This window comes from Annulohypoxylon maeteangense, assembly GCF_022496945.1.
Source record: "Annulohypoxylon maeteangense strain CBS 123835 unplaced genomic scaffold GGS22scaffold_20, whole genome shotgun sequence".
Taxonomy (NCBI): Eukaryota; Fungi; Ascomycota; class Sordariomycetes; order Xylariales; family Hypoxylaceae; genus Annulohypoxylon; species Annulohypoxylon maeteangense.
The window spans coordinates 217,514-231,991 of record NW_025953267.1 but is presented as its reverse complement, the minus strand read 5'-3'; the positions used below and the strand labels follow the sequence as shown (position 1 = coordinate 231,991).

The following is a 14,478-nucleotide window of genomic DNA, read 5'->3' as shown; positions in this document are numbered from 1 at the left end:
CTTTACATGCACCCCACTAAGAATTTCATCAAACTTCAACAGCGAGCAAGAGCTTTGCACTTGATCAAGAATATTTCAAGTTAATCAGCCTCACATACAATATTTCTTATATAAAGACATCACGGAAGACCTTAGTAAATATTTCAGATCCGAAGTCACAAGTAACTTACCATCACTTATACCTGCAACCGAAGGTAAGAGGAAACATTATGTATTCTCTCACTTTATTTGGCGGATATAAGATCCCCCTGCGCTCGGAAGTATACGTTCTTGATATCATTCCATTCACAACAGGTCCAGGAACAATTTCTTCCGACCAAAAGCTATCTCTATTCGACCCTACAAATCTAAACGTAGGGCCATTAGTCGATCTTGTTACAAGACATGGTAACATTACTTGCGCCAAAGCCTTCGACGTGGATGATAAAATTGTATGTACAACAGGCGAGAATGGAAGCGTATCGATGTGGGATCTGAGGGCAGATGCGCGACAGGCCGAGGTGGCCAAGTTGACAGGTTCGTTTGTGGAAGACTGGTGGTACGTTATGTATATTATGAGCATACTACTAAGATATAATATAGATAATCAAGTCCCAGTCTTATCTCTGGCATGCTCTAGTGCAGGTTTCTCAGTCGTAGCCGGGACAGAACTGCAGGACCACCAAGCATCTATATTAGTATGGTAAGTAAATCATCATAAGGGCCATATTTATCACAATACACTTACACCTAAGAATCTAGGGATGTCCGGTCAACGCCCACTCCAAAGCTTCACTATAAGGAGGTCCATAGTGACGATGTGACAGAGGTTTGTATTGAGTGCCGCCGAGAGTAAGTCATCGTAGGCTAATACTTCGTAGTTAAATTTCCACCCTAGCGACCACAACATTCTCCTATCGGGATCGACAGATGGCCTTGTAAACATCTGTGATACGAGAATCACTGATGAGGACGAGGTTGTGATCCAGACTTTTAACCATGATGCCTCCATCCACCATGCAGCATTTCTAAACGACACCGAGGTGTTTGCTCTCTCTCACGATGAAAAGCTTGCCCTCTACAATGTGGCCGAAAGTCATGAGAATGGAGCTGCGACAACTAATTTCGGAGATATGAGAGAGGTCCTAGGCTGCCAGTACATCGCCAACATATTCGCGAAATCGAATGGTGCCGGAGCCGTAATAGGTGCAGGTACCCATGAGTGAGTTAATCCTAGTCTGGAACTGACATTGCATTCGTATTAACCTTGAGCCATGTAGTCGGGAAACATTTGAGATGATCCATTTAACAAAAGGCGAAGGCTGGAACTTAGATCGAGAAAACAGCGTGAGCCTACCAGGAGCCCATTCGTCAGAGATTGTCCGAAGCTTCTGCTTCTACGATAATGCGCAGATGATGTTTAGTGCTGGCGAGGATGGGTACATTAAAGCATGGATTCCATAATTATATCCGCGTCCTTCAACCGTATTTGTCGTGCTTGTTTTTAGTCTTCAAGTCTAGCAACTGTTCGTGGTAGTCGCCTTCCCTTCTCGCCCTCTTTAGATTTCGGACTTCATCCTCTTCAAGCCGCCTACCTACAGCCTCCTCTAGTTCCTTTCGGCTGATCTTCTCTTTCGCTTTCTCTTCTTTCGTTGCCTTGATTCGAGGCTTGAACCGAGCTTGCATGCGAATCCTTAGTGTTGTATCAAAGCTGATCTCTGTAGCATCTCCACGGACTTCAGGTGTACTATTTGCCTTGGATGACTCCTTGGTCGTCAAAAATGTATCCCTTTGTGTCTGAATCTGGAACGTGCCCGGTGTGTCAGCTGTCGCAATCACCGTCCATGTCTCGAAACTGGAGATAGCTTCAGATGTCGCACTTAAGATACCGTACTGGTCGCAGCTCAGGTACCTAGATAGAAGGCAAGTTAGACTCAGACATAGAAATGTAGATGAAGAATGCAATGAATACATACTTTCCATAGCGACCCTTGAACCTGAAAAATTCCGTACCGTGAATCTTGTTCGCAATCCATACCTGACGGACATCATGCGGCTCGGCACTGGCAGGGTTCGCATCGATAATGTTCACGATAGGGTCAGTGAAAATCTTCCCATTGGCATCGCAAGCTAAACATGTCGGGGGTTCTGTCGGAAGTACGAAGAGAATTGGGCCTTGAATATCGCCTACTACATCAGCCGAAACCCAAGTATCGTCATTCTCTACATTGTCTGCTGTCGTAGCCACCACTGCTCCGCTAGGACCTGCATTTTCAGCAGAAGGATCTGCTTCAACACGCTTTCTCTTCTTATGCTTCTTGTCGCCTTTAAAGCTTAATGGTTTGACCATATTGAGTCACTTAGATCGTGACCTGGTGGCAGAGGCGTTATTCGATACGAGTGTTGCTTCGCAAATGTAACAACGTAACAAGCTTGGAAGTTGTTATTGTTAGAATGAAGCTTTGATCAAACCCCATAGCTGAGGTCGATAACAAAACGCGCTAGCGACGCTCCCGACGCTAAATTATTTAGGGTTGCCCCACTAACATCTTCCAGAAACAGCCCTAGAGCTCCCCTAGAAAATGGATCCTATTCTGCTTCTAGCCTCATGGAATATAGATTGATGAAAGGAAGTCTGAATGATTACTTCACTTATAAATTGATATCTGCCTAGATAGATAGATTTTTCAGTTTAGTAAACTACCTAACTAAAACCTTCAAATCATACTAGGTATGAAAGTCTCGACATGTAACTAGTATCATTGAAGTATAATAAGCCTGAAGTTAAACAGACGCCATAATCGCAGGAAGTGCCTACCACAATGCGGAGAGCGCCGATTTGGGGTTGGCACCTGCCTCTGTTAGTTTAACCCCGACGATATCCTTAGGGCGAAGCTTTCATTCTCGATATCATATCAGCAGTTTATTTCTCTGTAGCCCAATATATGTACTCCCTCAAACTCATTATCGTAACTCACTTATTATTCCTTGAAACTTGTATGACGATCGATCATGGCGACAGCGCAACCAGTCGTAGTATCATTGGCCGATTTGAAGAGTGGTAAGTGTTATAACGCCGACTAAGTGATAATCTCAACTTCTTACAATCTAGGGAACATCTCTTTTGAGACACTACAAGAGGCATTCGGTCCAGACTCACTTGGTATCCTCGTTGTCAAAGATGTGCCCGCAGAGTTTGCACAATTAAGACATCAACTTTTGTCTTACGCCTCGTACATGGGGAACTTATCAGAAGCAGACTTTGGTATGTCATAGTTCATAGACGGTAACTTCTATGTCCCGGAAAATCTCTAATGAACCCCAGAGAAGTTCACGAATGAAGCAGCGAAGTACCTCGTAGGGTGGTCCAAGGGGAAGGAGAAACTCAAAGATGGAAGCGCAGACGAATATAAAGGATCCTTCTACGCCAACTGTGCATTCTACATAGATCCAACTTTGGAATCGGCCGAACCTACGGAAAAGTTTCCTTTAGATAAGTTTCCAGAGTACCTAGCGCCGAACTCATGGCCGCCAAAAGAGATGTTACCAGGGTTCAGGCCGACGATGGAGAGGATGTGCAGTCTTATAATTGACACAGCGGTGCTAGTCGCACGAGCTTGCGACCGATTTGCCGAGAAGGAAATCCCGGGTTACCCTTCAGCTTACTTAGAAACGGTTGTCAAATCGTCGTCCACGACAAAAGCTAGGCTCCTTCACTATTATCCGATGCCCGAGGAAGTGATGGCGAAAGGCCAAGCAGAGGATAATTGGTGTGCGGTACATAAAGATCATGGTTGTTTGACTGGACTAACATCAGCCATGTTTGTCGACGAACTCAAGACAGACGCTAAGGTGCCGGATTTCGGCGAAAAGGTGCCGGAGTTGCTACCGACGCTAGAAGAGTTGCCCGGATCGCCGGACCCGCAAGCGGGACTTTGGATTAAAGATAGAAAGGGGGTGCCGGTCCAGGTCAAGATACCTAGGGACTGCATCGCCTTCCAGACTGGCGAGACACTAGAACGAATTACCGGAGGGAAGTTCAAGGCCGTAGAACATTCGGTTAGAGGAGCGTATGCGAAAGGTGTAGCTCGCAACACGCTAGCGGTCTTTACGCAGCCGAATCTAGAAGATGAGGTTGATCTAGACCAGCATATCACTTTCGGGGAGTTTGCCAGGGGTATCATAGCAAAGAATACAGTCTAGATAACGTTTATTCCAAATTAAAGCGGAAGATTTGCGCATACCTAGACAACTTAGTTCATTCACAGCATATTTGGCCCTGCATTAGTATGCGCGGATGCGGTACAGCACGTTGACGCCATCGGCTCTTCGGGGTTAGATTAATAATTAGGCAATTGGTCTTGCTCGATATCTCATTCGATATTCCTACGTAAATTATAATAAGCAAGTGCGTGATAGCTAAGCTCCCCATCTTGAAGGTGTATTACACCATCGGTCTCCGAACCTAATGCAGCTTCCTCGGAGTTTCTCCCGCTTTGTTTGCAGCAAACCTTCTATAATTTGACCCCTCTTAACCCCAACTAGAGCTACAGTTCCAGCTTCAATCTCAACTTCATATTCACCTTCACCTTCCACTTCCACTTCCACTCCCATTTCAACTTCTCACAATTTCTTATTACCAAGACATACTCACCACAAATTCACAACCACAAGATTGAAAATGGCCCTCAACCCCAAATTCGCCGGTCAACGCCTCCTCTTCGCCCCACCCACCAGCACCGCCGGCGGTCCCCCTCCAGCCGTACACACTCTCGAGTTATTCCTCGACTACGTGTGTCCGTTCTCCGCGAAGCAATTCGCCACCTTCTACCACAGCGTCGTTCCCTTGATCAAGTCGAACCCGAAATGGGCATCCAACCTAGAGATTATCCTCCGCCAGCAAGTGCAGCCATGGCACCCGTCGTCGACGCTCGTGCACGAGGCCGCGCTCGCCGTGCAGCGGGTCGCGCCTGAGAAGTACTGGGACTTCAGCGACGCGCTGTTCAAGGCCCAGCTCGAGTACTTCGACGAAGCCGTCGTGAACGAGCCGCGGAACGGCACTTACAAGCGGCTGGCCAAGCTAGCCTCCACCGTTGGTGTGGACGAGGCTCAGGTTTACGAGTTGTTGGTTATTGCGGACAAGGTGCCTGAGGGCGGACACGCGAACTTCGGGAACAAGATCACGAATGACCTGAAGCTGCAGATCCGGTTCGGGAGGCTGGTGGGCGTGCATGTTAGCCCGACGGTGATTTTCGATGGCATTGTTGCGAATGATATTAGCTCGTCGTGGACGAAGGAGCAGTGGCAGGAGTGGTTGACGAAAAGCGTTGTTTGAATCTGTTTACTAGTACCTGGTTGCGGTGATGTCATTGATGGTACGATCGTATCGACAGCTTAGAAACACGACCTATGAATTAATGAGATTACATATAAAAGATATAGATCCTCTTATGCTCAATCGAGACTAATTGTATGTATAGATTGATGGTTTGCAGTTACTACCTAGTAGGCATAGGAAGTAGATGTTGCTCCAACTCTCGAGGATACTGTACCTCCTTGACGGTTGTCCTTGCCAGGGCTTGGGGAACATTGTTGGTAGGTACAATGTAACATCCATCCATGCTCTTGGCCTGTATGAAGCTTGGAAGCTACTACTATGTATGCACATGTATATTCCCCCTCACATATAACTTCAAGTTCTATTTATTCCGTGACTTCCAAGTTGGAGATAAAAGCCGGTCGGACCAATCCGGCGGCAGCTGTCAATTTTCAATCTCAACTCTTGCAACTCATTCACAATATATTGAATCTCATCGTCTCAACAATGCGAACCCTCCGGATCTTACAGACTCAAAGAACCCTGCCAGAATATCGGTTTCGTACCCTCGGAATCATAGCACTTCGCCAACTATCCCCAAACCAAGATCTCCGATTCCCAGGCTTAAGATTCAAAGCAACCGCATCTAAAAAAGCTACATCTAGGCCAACCCCTAGCACGTCACCACCTCGAACATTATGTTAGTTCATCGCTCTAAATTCGAGTAATTTGATCACTAATATATTAATAGCTTACCCCGATGAATTATGTATATACCAAGCAAGCGAGACCAAGTGCGCAGCCGCATTAATAGTCAGACTCTTAGGAGATTTATGTGCCACCAGTATCTTAATACCGTGGAGTCTAGAAGGGGATGTACCACAATTCTCTGGAAGTTTAATATTTCGTAATAGTAAGAGCTTTCTCTCATCTTTACTTAGAATACCCTCCCCCTTTTATTCCATGCTATTCCATCCCATCTCGAACTCTTCCAACTCACTGACTGACCAATCAACCCCTATTCTAGTGGTTATCTTCGGTCCATTGATGCTCTTAGGCCAGTGGCTCTCCAGCCCAGTCGTCCATCGTATCAACCTCAGCCTACCTCAGTCTGCCCGCCTGTCGTCTAACCACCTGCGTCACTACATCAATAATCTCCCTCCCTCTACTACCCTCGACATCATTACCCACGACCATATGTTCGCTGGGAAGCGCGTTAACTCCATACCTCTATCGAAGTTATATCTCCTACGGGAAGAATCCCGCTTACGCCACCCCTGGGATTCAAATCTGGAACGCGAACCAGGCGGGGTCATGGAGGGAACGAATACATTCCACGCGCCGGCGGCGGCAAATGTAGTTGGGGACCATGGATGGGCGTGGGATCTCTTGGTGAGTAGGCTCGGTAGGAAGCCGAAGCCGGAGTCGAATGAGTGAAGGGGTGGGATAAGAAGGATCGGGAGACGATTTGGGTTGGCTAGGTATGAATAGGGGTTACCAAGCCAGGCGCAAGACCAAAGCTATCAATGAGCCTTTACTAGGTATTCTATCTGATATCTTGATGCGGGGATATCTACAATTTAGAGAGCAGTCAAGTTCTAAATAGATCAGCTACAACTAGTTCGCTAAAGAGGCTCTGGGAGGCTCTTTACCAGTAATGGAGTGGGATTTAGACCAGGTAATTTTATTAAAATATATACTGGTTTCCAAGATTAGTATGGATACCCGTCTGAAACTTCGCTGTGAGGTCACGCCGAGCATCTGGGAAGCAGGCGTCATGTCACGAGTGGCTTGTTAACAACAACGTCGTTGACCCTTCGGTATCAACCAATTGAGTCGTTGTAGTTAGTTTAATAGCTATAGCAGCACCTATATATCAAAGAAAACAACATTAAACTACTTTAAAGCTACTCTAAAACTTAGCTATATTTAAGTTACTGTTAAGTCCCACAACAAGGGAGATAGATTCATTAAGCAATAGCAACCAAGTGTCCACAAGTGCCAACAGCTGCAAATTGGAGAACAAAAATGAGGGGCAGAATTGGGGAAAGCTCATCGGCGATATCGCAGCTGACCCTCTTTTTTATTTTCGCCGTCTCTGTTTCACCGGATACGGACCCGGAACGCAGCCCTAGAAATACATTTATTACCAGATGAGACGATGACATACGTATAGCTTTCTGGGTAATGCATCATGTATTCCGACGCGTCGGTCTCTATTCATCCCGTATCCACGTAACCAAACCCGCTCACCCCATCTTCTGGCGCACAATGGCGTCGCAAAGTCCCAGAACGTACAATGTGCGTCATCTATCTCCGAGCCCTCTCCCGCGTGACGAAGGAAGCTGACTTGAATTCCCTCAGGACGCCATCGACGCCCTTAACTCCCTGCAGACCCCGTACGCCATCGTCGAGGCCCGCCGGAAGGCTGGTATTCGACCCGATGCTACCTCGATTGCTGAAATGCAGGTCTACCTGCAGCGCATCGGCTACGCGCTCTCCGACCTCGATCGGCTGAACATCGTACACGTCGCGGGGACAAAGGGCAAGGGCAGCACCTGCGCTTTCGCCGCATCGATACTCTCGCAGTACCAAAAATCGCACGGCGCGCCCCGCAAGATCGGATTGTTCACTAGTCCGCACTTAATCGCCGTCCGGGAACGGATGAAGATTAACGGCGCCTCGGTCAGCGAGGATGCGTTCGCGCGCTACTTCTTCGAGGTTTGGGATAAGCTGGGAGAAGCGGAGACGAGCGAGGGCCCAAAGATCCTGGACCCGAGATTGGGTATCCCGATGCCTTCGAGACCGGTATATTCGCGGTATCTGACGCTGATGAGCTATCATTTGTTTCTTCAAGAGGGCATTGATGTCGCTGTATATGAGACCGGGATTGGCGGCGAGTTCGACGCTACGAATATCGTGGAACACCCCGTCGCTTCTGGTATCAGCACACTCGGTATAGACCACGTTTTTGCGCTCGGGGAAACGGTGGAGAAGATTGCTTGGCATAAGGCTGGGATTATGAAAAAGGGAAGCGCCGCTTTCACGATTGAGCAGGTGCCTGGAGCTGCGCAGGTCCTGCAGGATAGAGCTAAAGAGAAGGGGATGGTTCTGAAGGTCCTCGATGTCGATCCGAGATTAAAGGGTGTCAATGTTCGACCGGATGCCCTTTTCCAGAAGAAGAACGCTAGCTTGGGGATAGCTCTCGCCGAGGCGGCATTGAAGAAAATCGACCATAGCTTTACACCGGATCCGTCTGTGTTAAGTAAAGAGTTCGTCGATGGGATCGAGCAGGTTGTGTGGAGAGGGAGGTGTGAGGTTAAGGTCGAGGAATCCGTGATATGGCATGTTGACGGCGCGCATACTGTCGATAGCCTGAAAATGGCAACGAGATGGTTTGCGGGCGAATGTGCGAATAAGACGGGCCCGAAAGTCTTGATTTTCAATCAACAGGGGCGGGACGAGGCTGTCAACTTCCTTGAGGGCATGTTATCGACACTCAAAGCCCAAGGACAAGGAGTCTTCGAGCATGTTGTGTTCTGTTCGAATGTGACGTATGCCGCCACGGGTTACAAGCGAGACTTTGTAAACCACCAATACGATCCTGTAGCCATCAAGGCTCTCACCGCACAGCATTCCTTCGCAGAGAAATGGTCTTCTCTAGACCCATCAGCAAAGGTCGTTGTTATACCAACAATCGAAGAGGCAATAAACCACGTTAGGGACCTCAGCAAGACATCTTTAAGCGAAGGGGAGACAGTCCAGGCTTTCATCACAGGTAGCTTGCATCTGGTGGGAGGTGCTTTAGGTATACTAGAGGGTGCAGATTCCTTATAACCAGTAATGGTCTAGATTTTCTACATGGATATGTCATAATTATAAAATGGGAAATGGGAAATGGGAAGGGACGGCTTTGCATTCAACGAATTAGAATACCCTGGTTAGATAGGTCAGGATCTACGGCGGCTCAACCCGTACACACAATAGGAATGATTTTTTATCTTTTTCATACTACAAGTCTCTAAATACGTCCGTATAGTTTCTGGTATAAAATAAAAAGGAATAGAGGCGATCAAGAAAGTCGGGGTTAGGGTTAGGGAAAGAATTAAGATAGGGGTTAGATAAGCTGAGTTGCGAATCAACGCTGCCAGACACTAGTTTTGAAAACGGTTATTTGCGGCCAAAAAACGGTTGTTGAAAGGTGAAACTAAATTATCGTTTGTTCAAAACTATTCGCCCCCAACTAGACGACTATTAACAAGTGAATCCTTTTTCAGTTCAATAACCGTAATCTTTTCCACGTTTTGCCGGTACGGTACATATCTACACTCTCATTTCTTCGGAGTATCTATCTGACATAAATCTAACCAAGACTCCGAAATCTCTCAAAACGAAGTCATCTATGTAGGATCGGGAATTGTACGAGCCATCCAATCATAAGACACCAGTCAGGATACACAACCTCGTTGCCGAAGTCGGGATCGGGAGCTCATGTCTCACTGCCGTTTGACAGCTCTCCGAAGTTCACGTGCAGCTCACCCATCCATATATCCAACCTCACCAACCTTTAAACCCACAAGACCATTCATCAGCTTCCCCAAACCCACCATCTCAGTCCCCAGAAACTCACCCACCATGTCACGAACCTACGAATCCGCCCTCCAGCACCTGGACTCCCTCACCTCCAACAAAGCCATAACATCCCGCTTCACCAGCAACCCTCCCGCAGCCCCCTCCTCCCAACACCCCCCCATCTCCCTCAGCAACGAAAACGCGATCCCGGAAATGCTCGCGTATGCCGAAATCGCACACCTCACGCAACCCGCGCTCGCCCAAATCCACTACATCCACGTCGCAGGAACCAAAGGCAAGGGCTCCATCTGCGCCTACCTAACCTCCATCCTGACCTCCCCGCCCGCGGCCCCCGTCGCCGGGAAAGTCGGCACGTACACCTCGCCCCACCTCCGCAGCGTGCGCGAGCGCATCCAGATTAACGGACGTCCGATCTCGCGGGAGCTGTTCACGCGCTACTTCTTCGAGGTCTGGGACTTTTTCAGCGCGCACACGCGCGGGGAATCCGGTCGGTTGGGTACGAAAGGGGGGATAGGTGTAAGTGTAAGTGAAGAAGACGTAAGCGGGCCGGTGGGAAAGCCGTTTTATTTCCGGTTTCTGACGATCCTGGCTTTCCACGCGTTTCTGAGGGAGGGGGTGAAGACTGCGGTGATTGAGTGTGGGATTGGCGCGGAGTATGATAGTACGAATATCTTGCCTGCGCAGGCGGTGACGGCGGGGGTGGTGGCGCAGTTGGGGCTGGATCATGTGGCGATGTTGGGGGAGACGGTTCCGGAGATTGCGTGGAATAAGGCGGGGGTTATGAGGGAGGGGAAGAAGTGTTTTACGAGGAAGTTGGGGGACGGGGTTGGGGAGGCGACGATGGAGGTTTTGAGGATGAGGGCGAGGGAGAAGAAGGCGGTTTTGGTGGAGGTGGAGGATCGCGAGGTTGAGGAGTGGGGTGGGGTGGATAGGGATGGGATGGGTTCCCTGGAGGGCGATTTTCAGAAATATAACCAGGCGTTGGCGGTTTTGGCTGCGGGCGAGCATTTGAGAGTTTTGGGAATGAAGCCGGATGCGAAGGTCGGGGAGGATGGGTTAGCTGTTTGGGGGGAACTCTTCTCCGACGGTCTCCGGCAGGCTAAGCTCGGAGGACGTTGCGAGACGATGGTTCGCCGCGGCATCGCCTGGTTTGTCGATGGTGCGCACACGGCGGAGAGCTTGGAGGAAGTGGCCAAGTGGTTTGCGGCGAAGCGCAAGTCTTTGCCCGATAACGCGAAGGTCGTTCTACTATTCAACCAACAGGAACGCGACGTCGTAAAATTACTCGGTGGGCTACTTGAGGGTATCAAGAGGGTTCTCAATATGTCAGAGATATTCGACCTTGCTATCTTCACGCGGAACGACACACAGCGCAAGGCCGAGAACGAGCCGGAGCGAGATTTGAGCGTTCAACAAGCTGCGGCAGATGCTATGCAAAAGCTGTGTCCCAAGACGAAGAGTGTGGTTGTGGATAATGTACAAGAAGCATTTGATAAGATTGACGAAATAGAGGGTGATGGCGCTGAGATCGCGGTTTTAGCCACAGGGAGCTTGCATCTCGTAGGCGCGTTATTGACGGCTCTGGGACCGGATGAGGAGCTTAGGTAGATGGAATGGATTTAAGGGGTGAATACCTAGACGATGATATATATTATGATTGGGACGGGACGGCGTTTAGGAAAAGTAAGACATAGATTCTAGGTTACGAGACCATATTCTGGGTTACGGCTGCACTTTCAACAGTGAGCTTCGGAATACATTTATTTAACCATGACTTATTTTCTTATGTGCTATGTGCATCCTTTTCTCTAGACTTGGATCATACTTGATATCGTACTGAGGCTAGGTATATTAGTAGGCGAAGCCCATGATTATCACATTTCTGCAGAAGACACATTCCTCATCATCTCACTTTACTAAAAACAAGTCATCAATATCCTCAAGAACCCATCACAAAAAGCAAATCGAAATAAAAGTAGGCCCATCGGCCGTCTATTCTCGAGTGCTATTATCTTATACACAGGCCTATCGTATCAGCCCCTTTTCCCCTCCCCATTTTTCCATCTCCATCTCCATCCATCCCCCCTTTCTCACGTCTACTTTTTTCTAGGAACAAGGGTCAAGTAGGTCTGTAGGTACTAGGCAGGTAAGAGGACACAAATGTACAAGGACGGGCGACAAAGTAAAAAGATCTTTCTCTATTTCCTCGGGATGTTGTTTAATGTCCCGGGGAATGGTTACTCTACTCTTAAACTTTGCAGCCGGGCTTCAGTAGAAATAACCTTTTTTATTGTTAGCGTTCATATTTGCGAAAATGAATATGTAAAATGGGGATAGGGAAAATCTCACCTCCAGCGCCTGCTGCACCTCCAACGCCTTCCTAACCTCGGACAACCAGTCGCGGCTCAGCGTCTTGGCCCATCCCTGAAGACCGTTCATCTCACGAGCCGCAGCGTCAAGGTCGCCTTCCTCAAGGTAGGTCTGGGTACGGGTGAGGATGCTTTCGACATCATCGCCGACCGCTAGACCCTGCTTCTTGAAGAGCACCTTGCTTAGTACCCAACTGGACGCGTGCGATGCGACGCCCGCATCCTCTGGAAGCAAACTTGCCTTGCGCACCTCGGTCGCAACACGTCGGAATCGGTCGATAAGCTGGGCAGGTGTCGCGATACCTCGCTGGTATGCGGACGGGTTGATCGATCTAATAGCTGCATTGACCACCGTATCGTCCGGAGCAATCTCCTTTAGCGCTATAAGCTCCCGGACAAATGGTCGCGGGTGCTCGGCATCGCTAAGACTTGCGCGTACGGCCTCGACGGCGACGTGAAGTTGTTGCGTCTTAAGGTTCAAGTCAACAACATCGTTCCACCCCGTCGTGAGATTTTCCAGCTCCTTGATAGCCGAGCTTAATTGCTCCAGCCTTCCAAGTCTGCCGTTTCGCTCTTCCTCAACTCGGTCCTTGACCTCACGCAAGAACTGTCGCTTTAGATCGACAGCTTGTTCTAGGAGCAGGTTGTTGATTTTCTGCTCATTGATCTGCTTTTCTCGCTCCAACTCCGTCTTAATTCGGGCATCATAGGCGGCTTGGACATTTCTCATCTCTTCGTCAAACTCTACCCTCCACTGCTTTTCTTGTGCCTCCATCGCCTTCTCGATACGGAAGACTAACTCGTTAGCCGCGCCCTCGAATTCCTTGACCTTGGCCGCAACTTGAGAGGCAGCATCCTTTTCAACCTGCGCCTTCAATTCTCGGATCTTGGAGCCGACCTTGTTGAGTTCCATCTTAGCCTTGCCAACAGTGGAAGAGAAACGATCATCGGCATTATCAGCATTCACAACGGTGATGATGTCGTTGAGCATCTTGACAAGGTCCTGTACCACGGGAACATCGGCATCATTGACCTTTAGGGGGTCGATGGGACTAGCAGGGGGGAATCGAGAAGGCTCATCAACTTCAGGTGCTTTAAAAGCTGAGGCTGCTTTCTTTGGCTCAGTCTTGACTGGAGCCTGTTTTTCAACAACCTTAGACGTGGCAGCGGCAACAGGTTCCGAGGCACCCTTTGGTGGTTGGGAAGATTTCGCTTTAGACTTCTTGCTTTCAGCTGCGGGGGGATCCTTCTTTTCAGGGCCAGCAGCAGCACTCTTACTAGCAACGATATCCCGCATCGCACTAGATTGTCTGCCCGCGGGCTCGCCGGCGTCCGCTACCCGCCATGACGCACCACTTTGAGGGGAGATCTTGACCTTGGCACCGGTGTCCTTGTTGTTTTGGCCTCCGATAGTCAAGCCTCCTGGATATCGCCTCTTGTAATCAAGTTCCTCGAAGTAAAGTACTGCTTGCTCACCAAACGGTACAAACTCGGTAAAGAAGTCGTGGAAGTTGTCGTTGATACGCGAGTACCATACACCACCGCCGAAGGTTAAAGCGCCTAAGAATATCAAAGTAAGGAGATAATTACGTAGTCGGCGGAAGAACCCCTTCTTTTTCCTGACGGGCGCAGGCGGCGGAGGGGGAGGTGCCTTGATCTCTATCTTTTTGGGAGCGGGTGGAGGTGGAGGTGGCGTATGAGGGACTTCTTTAGAGCTGATTGTGGAAGAAGCAATCTTGGATTCTGTCTTGAGTGCGGGAGGATCGCTTGCAGCAGCAGTAGTTGTCTCGGACGTGGGCAGCTTTACGGGCGTTGGGTCATTTATCGAAGGCTTCTTGTCATTGGCATAGCATCTCTGATAGCAATTGATGTTAGCTAGGGTGTTTCAACATGTCATATGTCATATGAGTGTCCGTGACTTCATACCCTTGCAACTACGGCGGGTGATCTCGCGATCGCGGGCTGCCATTGATGGGCAGAGGCAGCAGCAACGGGCCTGCTGCCTACGGCCCTGACAGATCGCAACGATGTGCGCAACATGAGGGCATCGAACAAGCCTTCAAAGTGCGATTATCGTTGCTATGCGGTGATAAGAGTATGGGTCGTATGAGGTGAATTATGTATTATGAAATTAAAAACCTCGGGAAGCTTAAAAAAAGCTGCACGTTGCGTTGGGCAAAGGGCAATCCCGGCTAGCACCACACTCCGGCCGAGTGGGTC

At 49.0% G+C, this 14,478-nt stretch overlaps 8 protein-coding genes across 8 annotated transcripts; 6 read left to right on the top strand and 2 right to left on the bottom strand.

Moving 5' to 3' along the window:
- The first annotated feature begins 41 nt into the window (after positions 1-41).
- GGS22DRAFT_72993 (WD40 repeat-like protein) lies at positions 42-1,451 on the top strand. The gene is made up of 5 exons (XM_047967928.1): positions 42-516; positions 583-682; positions 742-808; positions 861-1,201; positions 1,260-1,451. The coding sequence occupies exons 1-5, from the start codon at positions 210-212 to the stop codon at positions 1,441-1,443; spliced, it is 999 nt and encodes a 332-aa protein (XP_047815087.1). The 5' UTR covers positions 42-209; the 3' UTR covers positions 1,444-1,451.
- GGS22DRAFT_73002 (actin-crosslinking protein) lies at positions 1,451-2,404 on the bottom strand. Its single transcript, XM_047967929.1, has 2 exons — positions 1,956-2,404; positions 1,451-1,891 (listed from the first exon to the last, which is right to left on the bottom strand). Exons 1-2 carry the CDS (start codon positions 2,327-2,329, stop codon positions 1,459-1,461), a joined length of 807 nt encoding a protein of 268 aa, XP_047815086.1. The 5' UTR covers positions 2,330-2,404; the 3' UTR covers positions 1,451-1,458.
- Positions 2,405-2,890: 486 nt separating this feature from the next.
- On the top strand, positions 2,891-4,258 carry GGS22DRAFT_172762 (Clavaminate synthase-like protein). Its single transcript, XM_047962819.1, has 3 exons — positions 2,891-3,040; positions 3,092-3,244; positions 3,305-4,258. The coding sequence occupies exons 1-3, from the start codon at positions 2,992-2,994 to the stop codon at positions 4,180-4,182; spliced, it is 1,080 nt and encodes a 359-aa protein (XP_047815085.1). The 5' UTR covers positions 2,891-2,991; the 3' UTR covers positions 4,183-4,258.
- Positions 4,259-4,287: 29 nt separating this feature from the next.
- Positions 4,288-5,478, top strand: GGS22DRAFT_172761 (thioredoxin-like protein). Its single transcript, XM_047962818.1, has one exon. It carries the CDS (start codon positions 4,661-4,663, stop codon positions 5,312-5,314), a length of 654 nt encoding a protein of 217 aa, XP_047815084.1. The 5' UTR covers positions 4,288-4,660; the 3' UTR covers positions 5,315-5,478.
- A 243-nt stretch (positions 5,479-5,721) lies between these two features.
- Positions 5,722-7,062, top strand: GGS22DRAFT_72979 (uncharacterized protein). Its single transcript, XM_047967927.1, has 3 exons — positions 5,722-5,996; positions 6,048-6,209; positions 6,324-7,062. Exons 1-3 carry the CDS (start codon positions 5,804-5,806, stop codon positions 6,731-6,733), a joined length of 765 nt encoding a protein of 254 aa, XP_047815083.1. The 5' UTR covers positions 5,722-5,803; the 3' UTR covers positions 6,734-7,062.
- A 505-nt stretch (positions 7,063-7,567) lies between these two features.
- Positions 7,568-9,133, top strand: GGS22DRAFT_192335 (FolC bifunctional protein; the record flags this gene model as incomplete). The annotated part of the gene is made up of 2 exons (XM_047965242.1): positions 7,568-7,597; positions 7,661-9,133. 2 exons carry the CDS (start codon positions 7,568-7,570, stop codon positions 9,131-9,133), a joined length of 1,503 nt encoding a protein of 500 aa, XP_047815082.1.
- A 460-nt stretch (positions 9,134-9,593) lies between these two features.
- On the top strand, positions 9,594-11,663 carry GGS22DRAFT_72976 (FolC bifunctional protein). The gene has a single exon (XM_047967926.1). The coding sequence runs from the start codon at positions 9,788-9,790 to the stop codon at positions 11,495-11,497; it is 1,710 nt and encodes a 569-aa protein (XP_047815081.1). The 5' UTR covers positions 9,594-9,787; the 3' UTR covers positions 11,498-11,663.
- A 171-nt stretch (positions 11,664-11,834) lies between these two features.
- Positions 11,835-14,440, bottom strand: GGS22DRAFT_172754 (mitochondrial inner membrane protein Mitofilin). Its single transcript, XM_047962817.1, has 3 exons — positions 14,185-14,440; positions 12,239-14,113; positions 11,835-12,171 (listed from the first exon to the last, which is right to left on the bottom strand). Exons 1-3 carry the CDS (start codon positions 14,296-14,298, stop codon positions 12,127-12,129), a joined length of 2,034 nt encoding a protein of 677 aa, XP_047815080.1. The 5' UTR covers positions 14,299-14,440; the 3' UTR covers positions 11,835-12,126.
- Positions 14,441-14,478: the final 38 nt, after the last annotated feature.

Bases quoted from the DNA above. Each gene is read 5' to 3' on its own strand.
- GGS22DRAFT_73002 (XM_047967929.1), bottom strand. From the start codon at position 2,329: ATGGTCAAACCATTAAGCTTTAAAGGCGACAAGAAGCATAAGAAGAGA. The intron at 1,892-1,955 runs GTATGTATTCAT...CCTTCTATCTAG, and splicing joins TTCAAGGGTCGCTATGGAAA to GTACCTGAGCTGCGACCAGT.
- GGS22DRAFT_72976 (XM_047967926.1), top strand. From the start codon at position 9,788: ATGTCTCACTGCCGTTTGACAGCTCTCCGAAGTTCACGTGCAGCTCAC.
- GGS22DRAFT_72993 (XM_047967928.1), top strand. From the start codon at position 210: ATGTATTCTCTCACTTTATTTGGCGGATATAAGATCCCCCTGCGCTCG. The intron at 517-582 runs GTTCGTTTGTGG...GATATAATATAG, and splicing joins CGAGGTGGCCAAGTTGACAG to ATAATCAAGTCCCAGTCTTA. The intron at 683-741 runs GTAAGTAAATCA...CTAAGAATCTAG, and splicing joins CAAGCATCTATATTAGTATG to GGATGTCCGGTCAACGCCCA.
- GGS22DRAFT_172761 (XM_047962818.1), top strand. From the start codon at position 4,661: ATGGCCCTCAACCCCAAATTCGCCGGTCAACGCCTCCTCTTCGCCCCA.
- GGS22DRAFT_72979 (XM_047967927.1), top strand. From the start codon at position 5,804: ATGCGAACCCTCCGGATCTTACAGACTCAAAGAACCCTGCCAGAATAT. The intron at 5,997-6,047 runs GTTAGTTCATCG...ATATATTAATAG, and splicing joins GTCACCACCTCGAACATTAT to CTTACCCCGATGAATTATGT. The intron at 6,210-6,323 runs GTAAGAGCTTTC...CCCCTATTCTAG, and splicing joins AAGTTTAATATTTCGTAATA to TGGTTATCTTCGGTCCATTG.
- GGS22DRAFT_172762 (XM_047962819.1), top strand. From the start codon at position 2,992: ATGGCGACAGCGCAACCAGTCGTAGTATCATTGGCCGATTTGAAGAGT. The intron at 3,041-3,091 runs GTAAGTGTTATA...CTTACAATCTAG, and splicing joins ATTGGCCGATTTGAAGAGTG to GGAACATCTCTTTTGAGACA. The intron at 3,245-3,304 runs GTATGTCATAGT...AATGAACCCCAG, and splicing joins CTTATCAGAAGCAGACTTTG to AGAAGTTCACGAATGAAGCA.
- GGS22DRAFT_172754 (XM_047962817.1), bottom strand. From the start codon at position 14,298: ATGTTGCGCACATCGTTGCGATCTGTCAGGGCCGTAGGCAGCAGGCCC. The intron at 14,114-14,184 runs GTATGAAGTCAC...AATTGCTATCAG, and splicing joins CACCCGCCGTAGTTGCAAGG to AGATGCTATGCCAATGACAA. The intron at 12,172-12,238 runs GTGAGATTTTCC...ACAATAAAAAAG, and splicing joins AGGTGCAGCAGGCGCTGGAG to GTTATTTCTACTGAAGCCCG.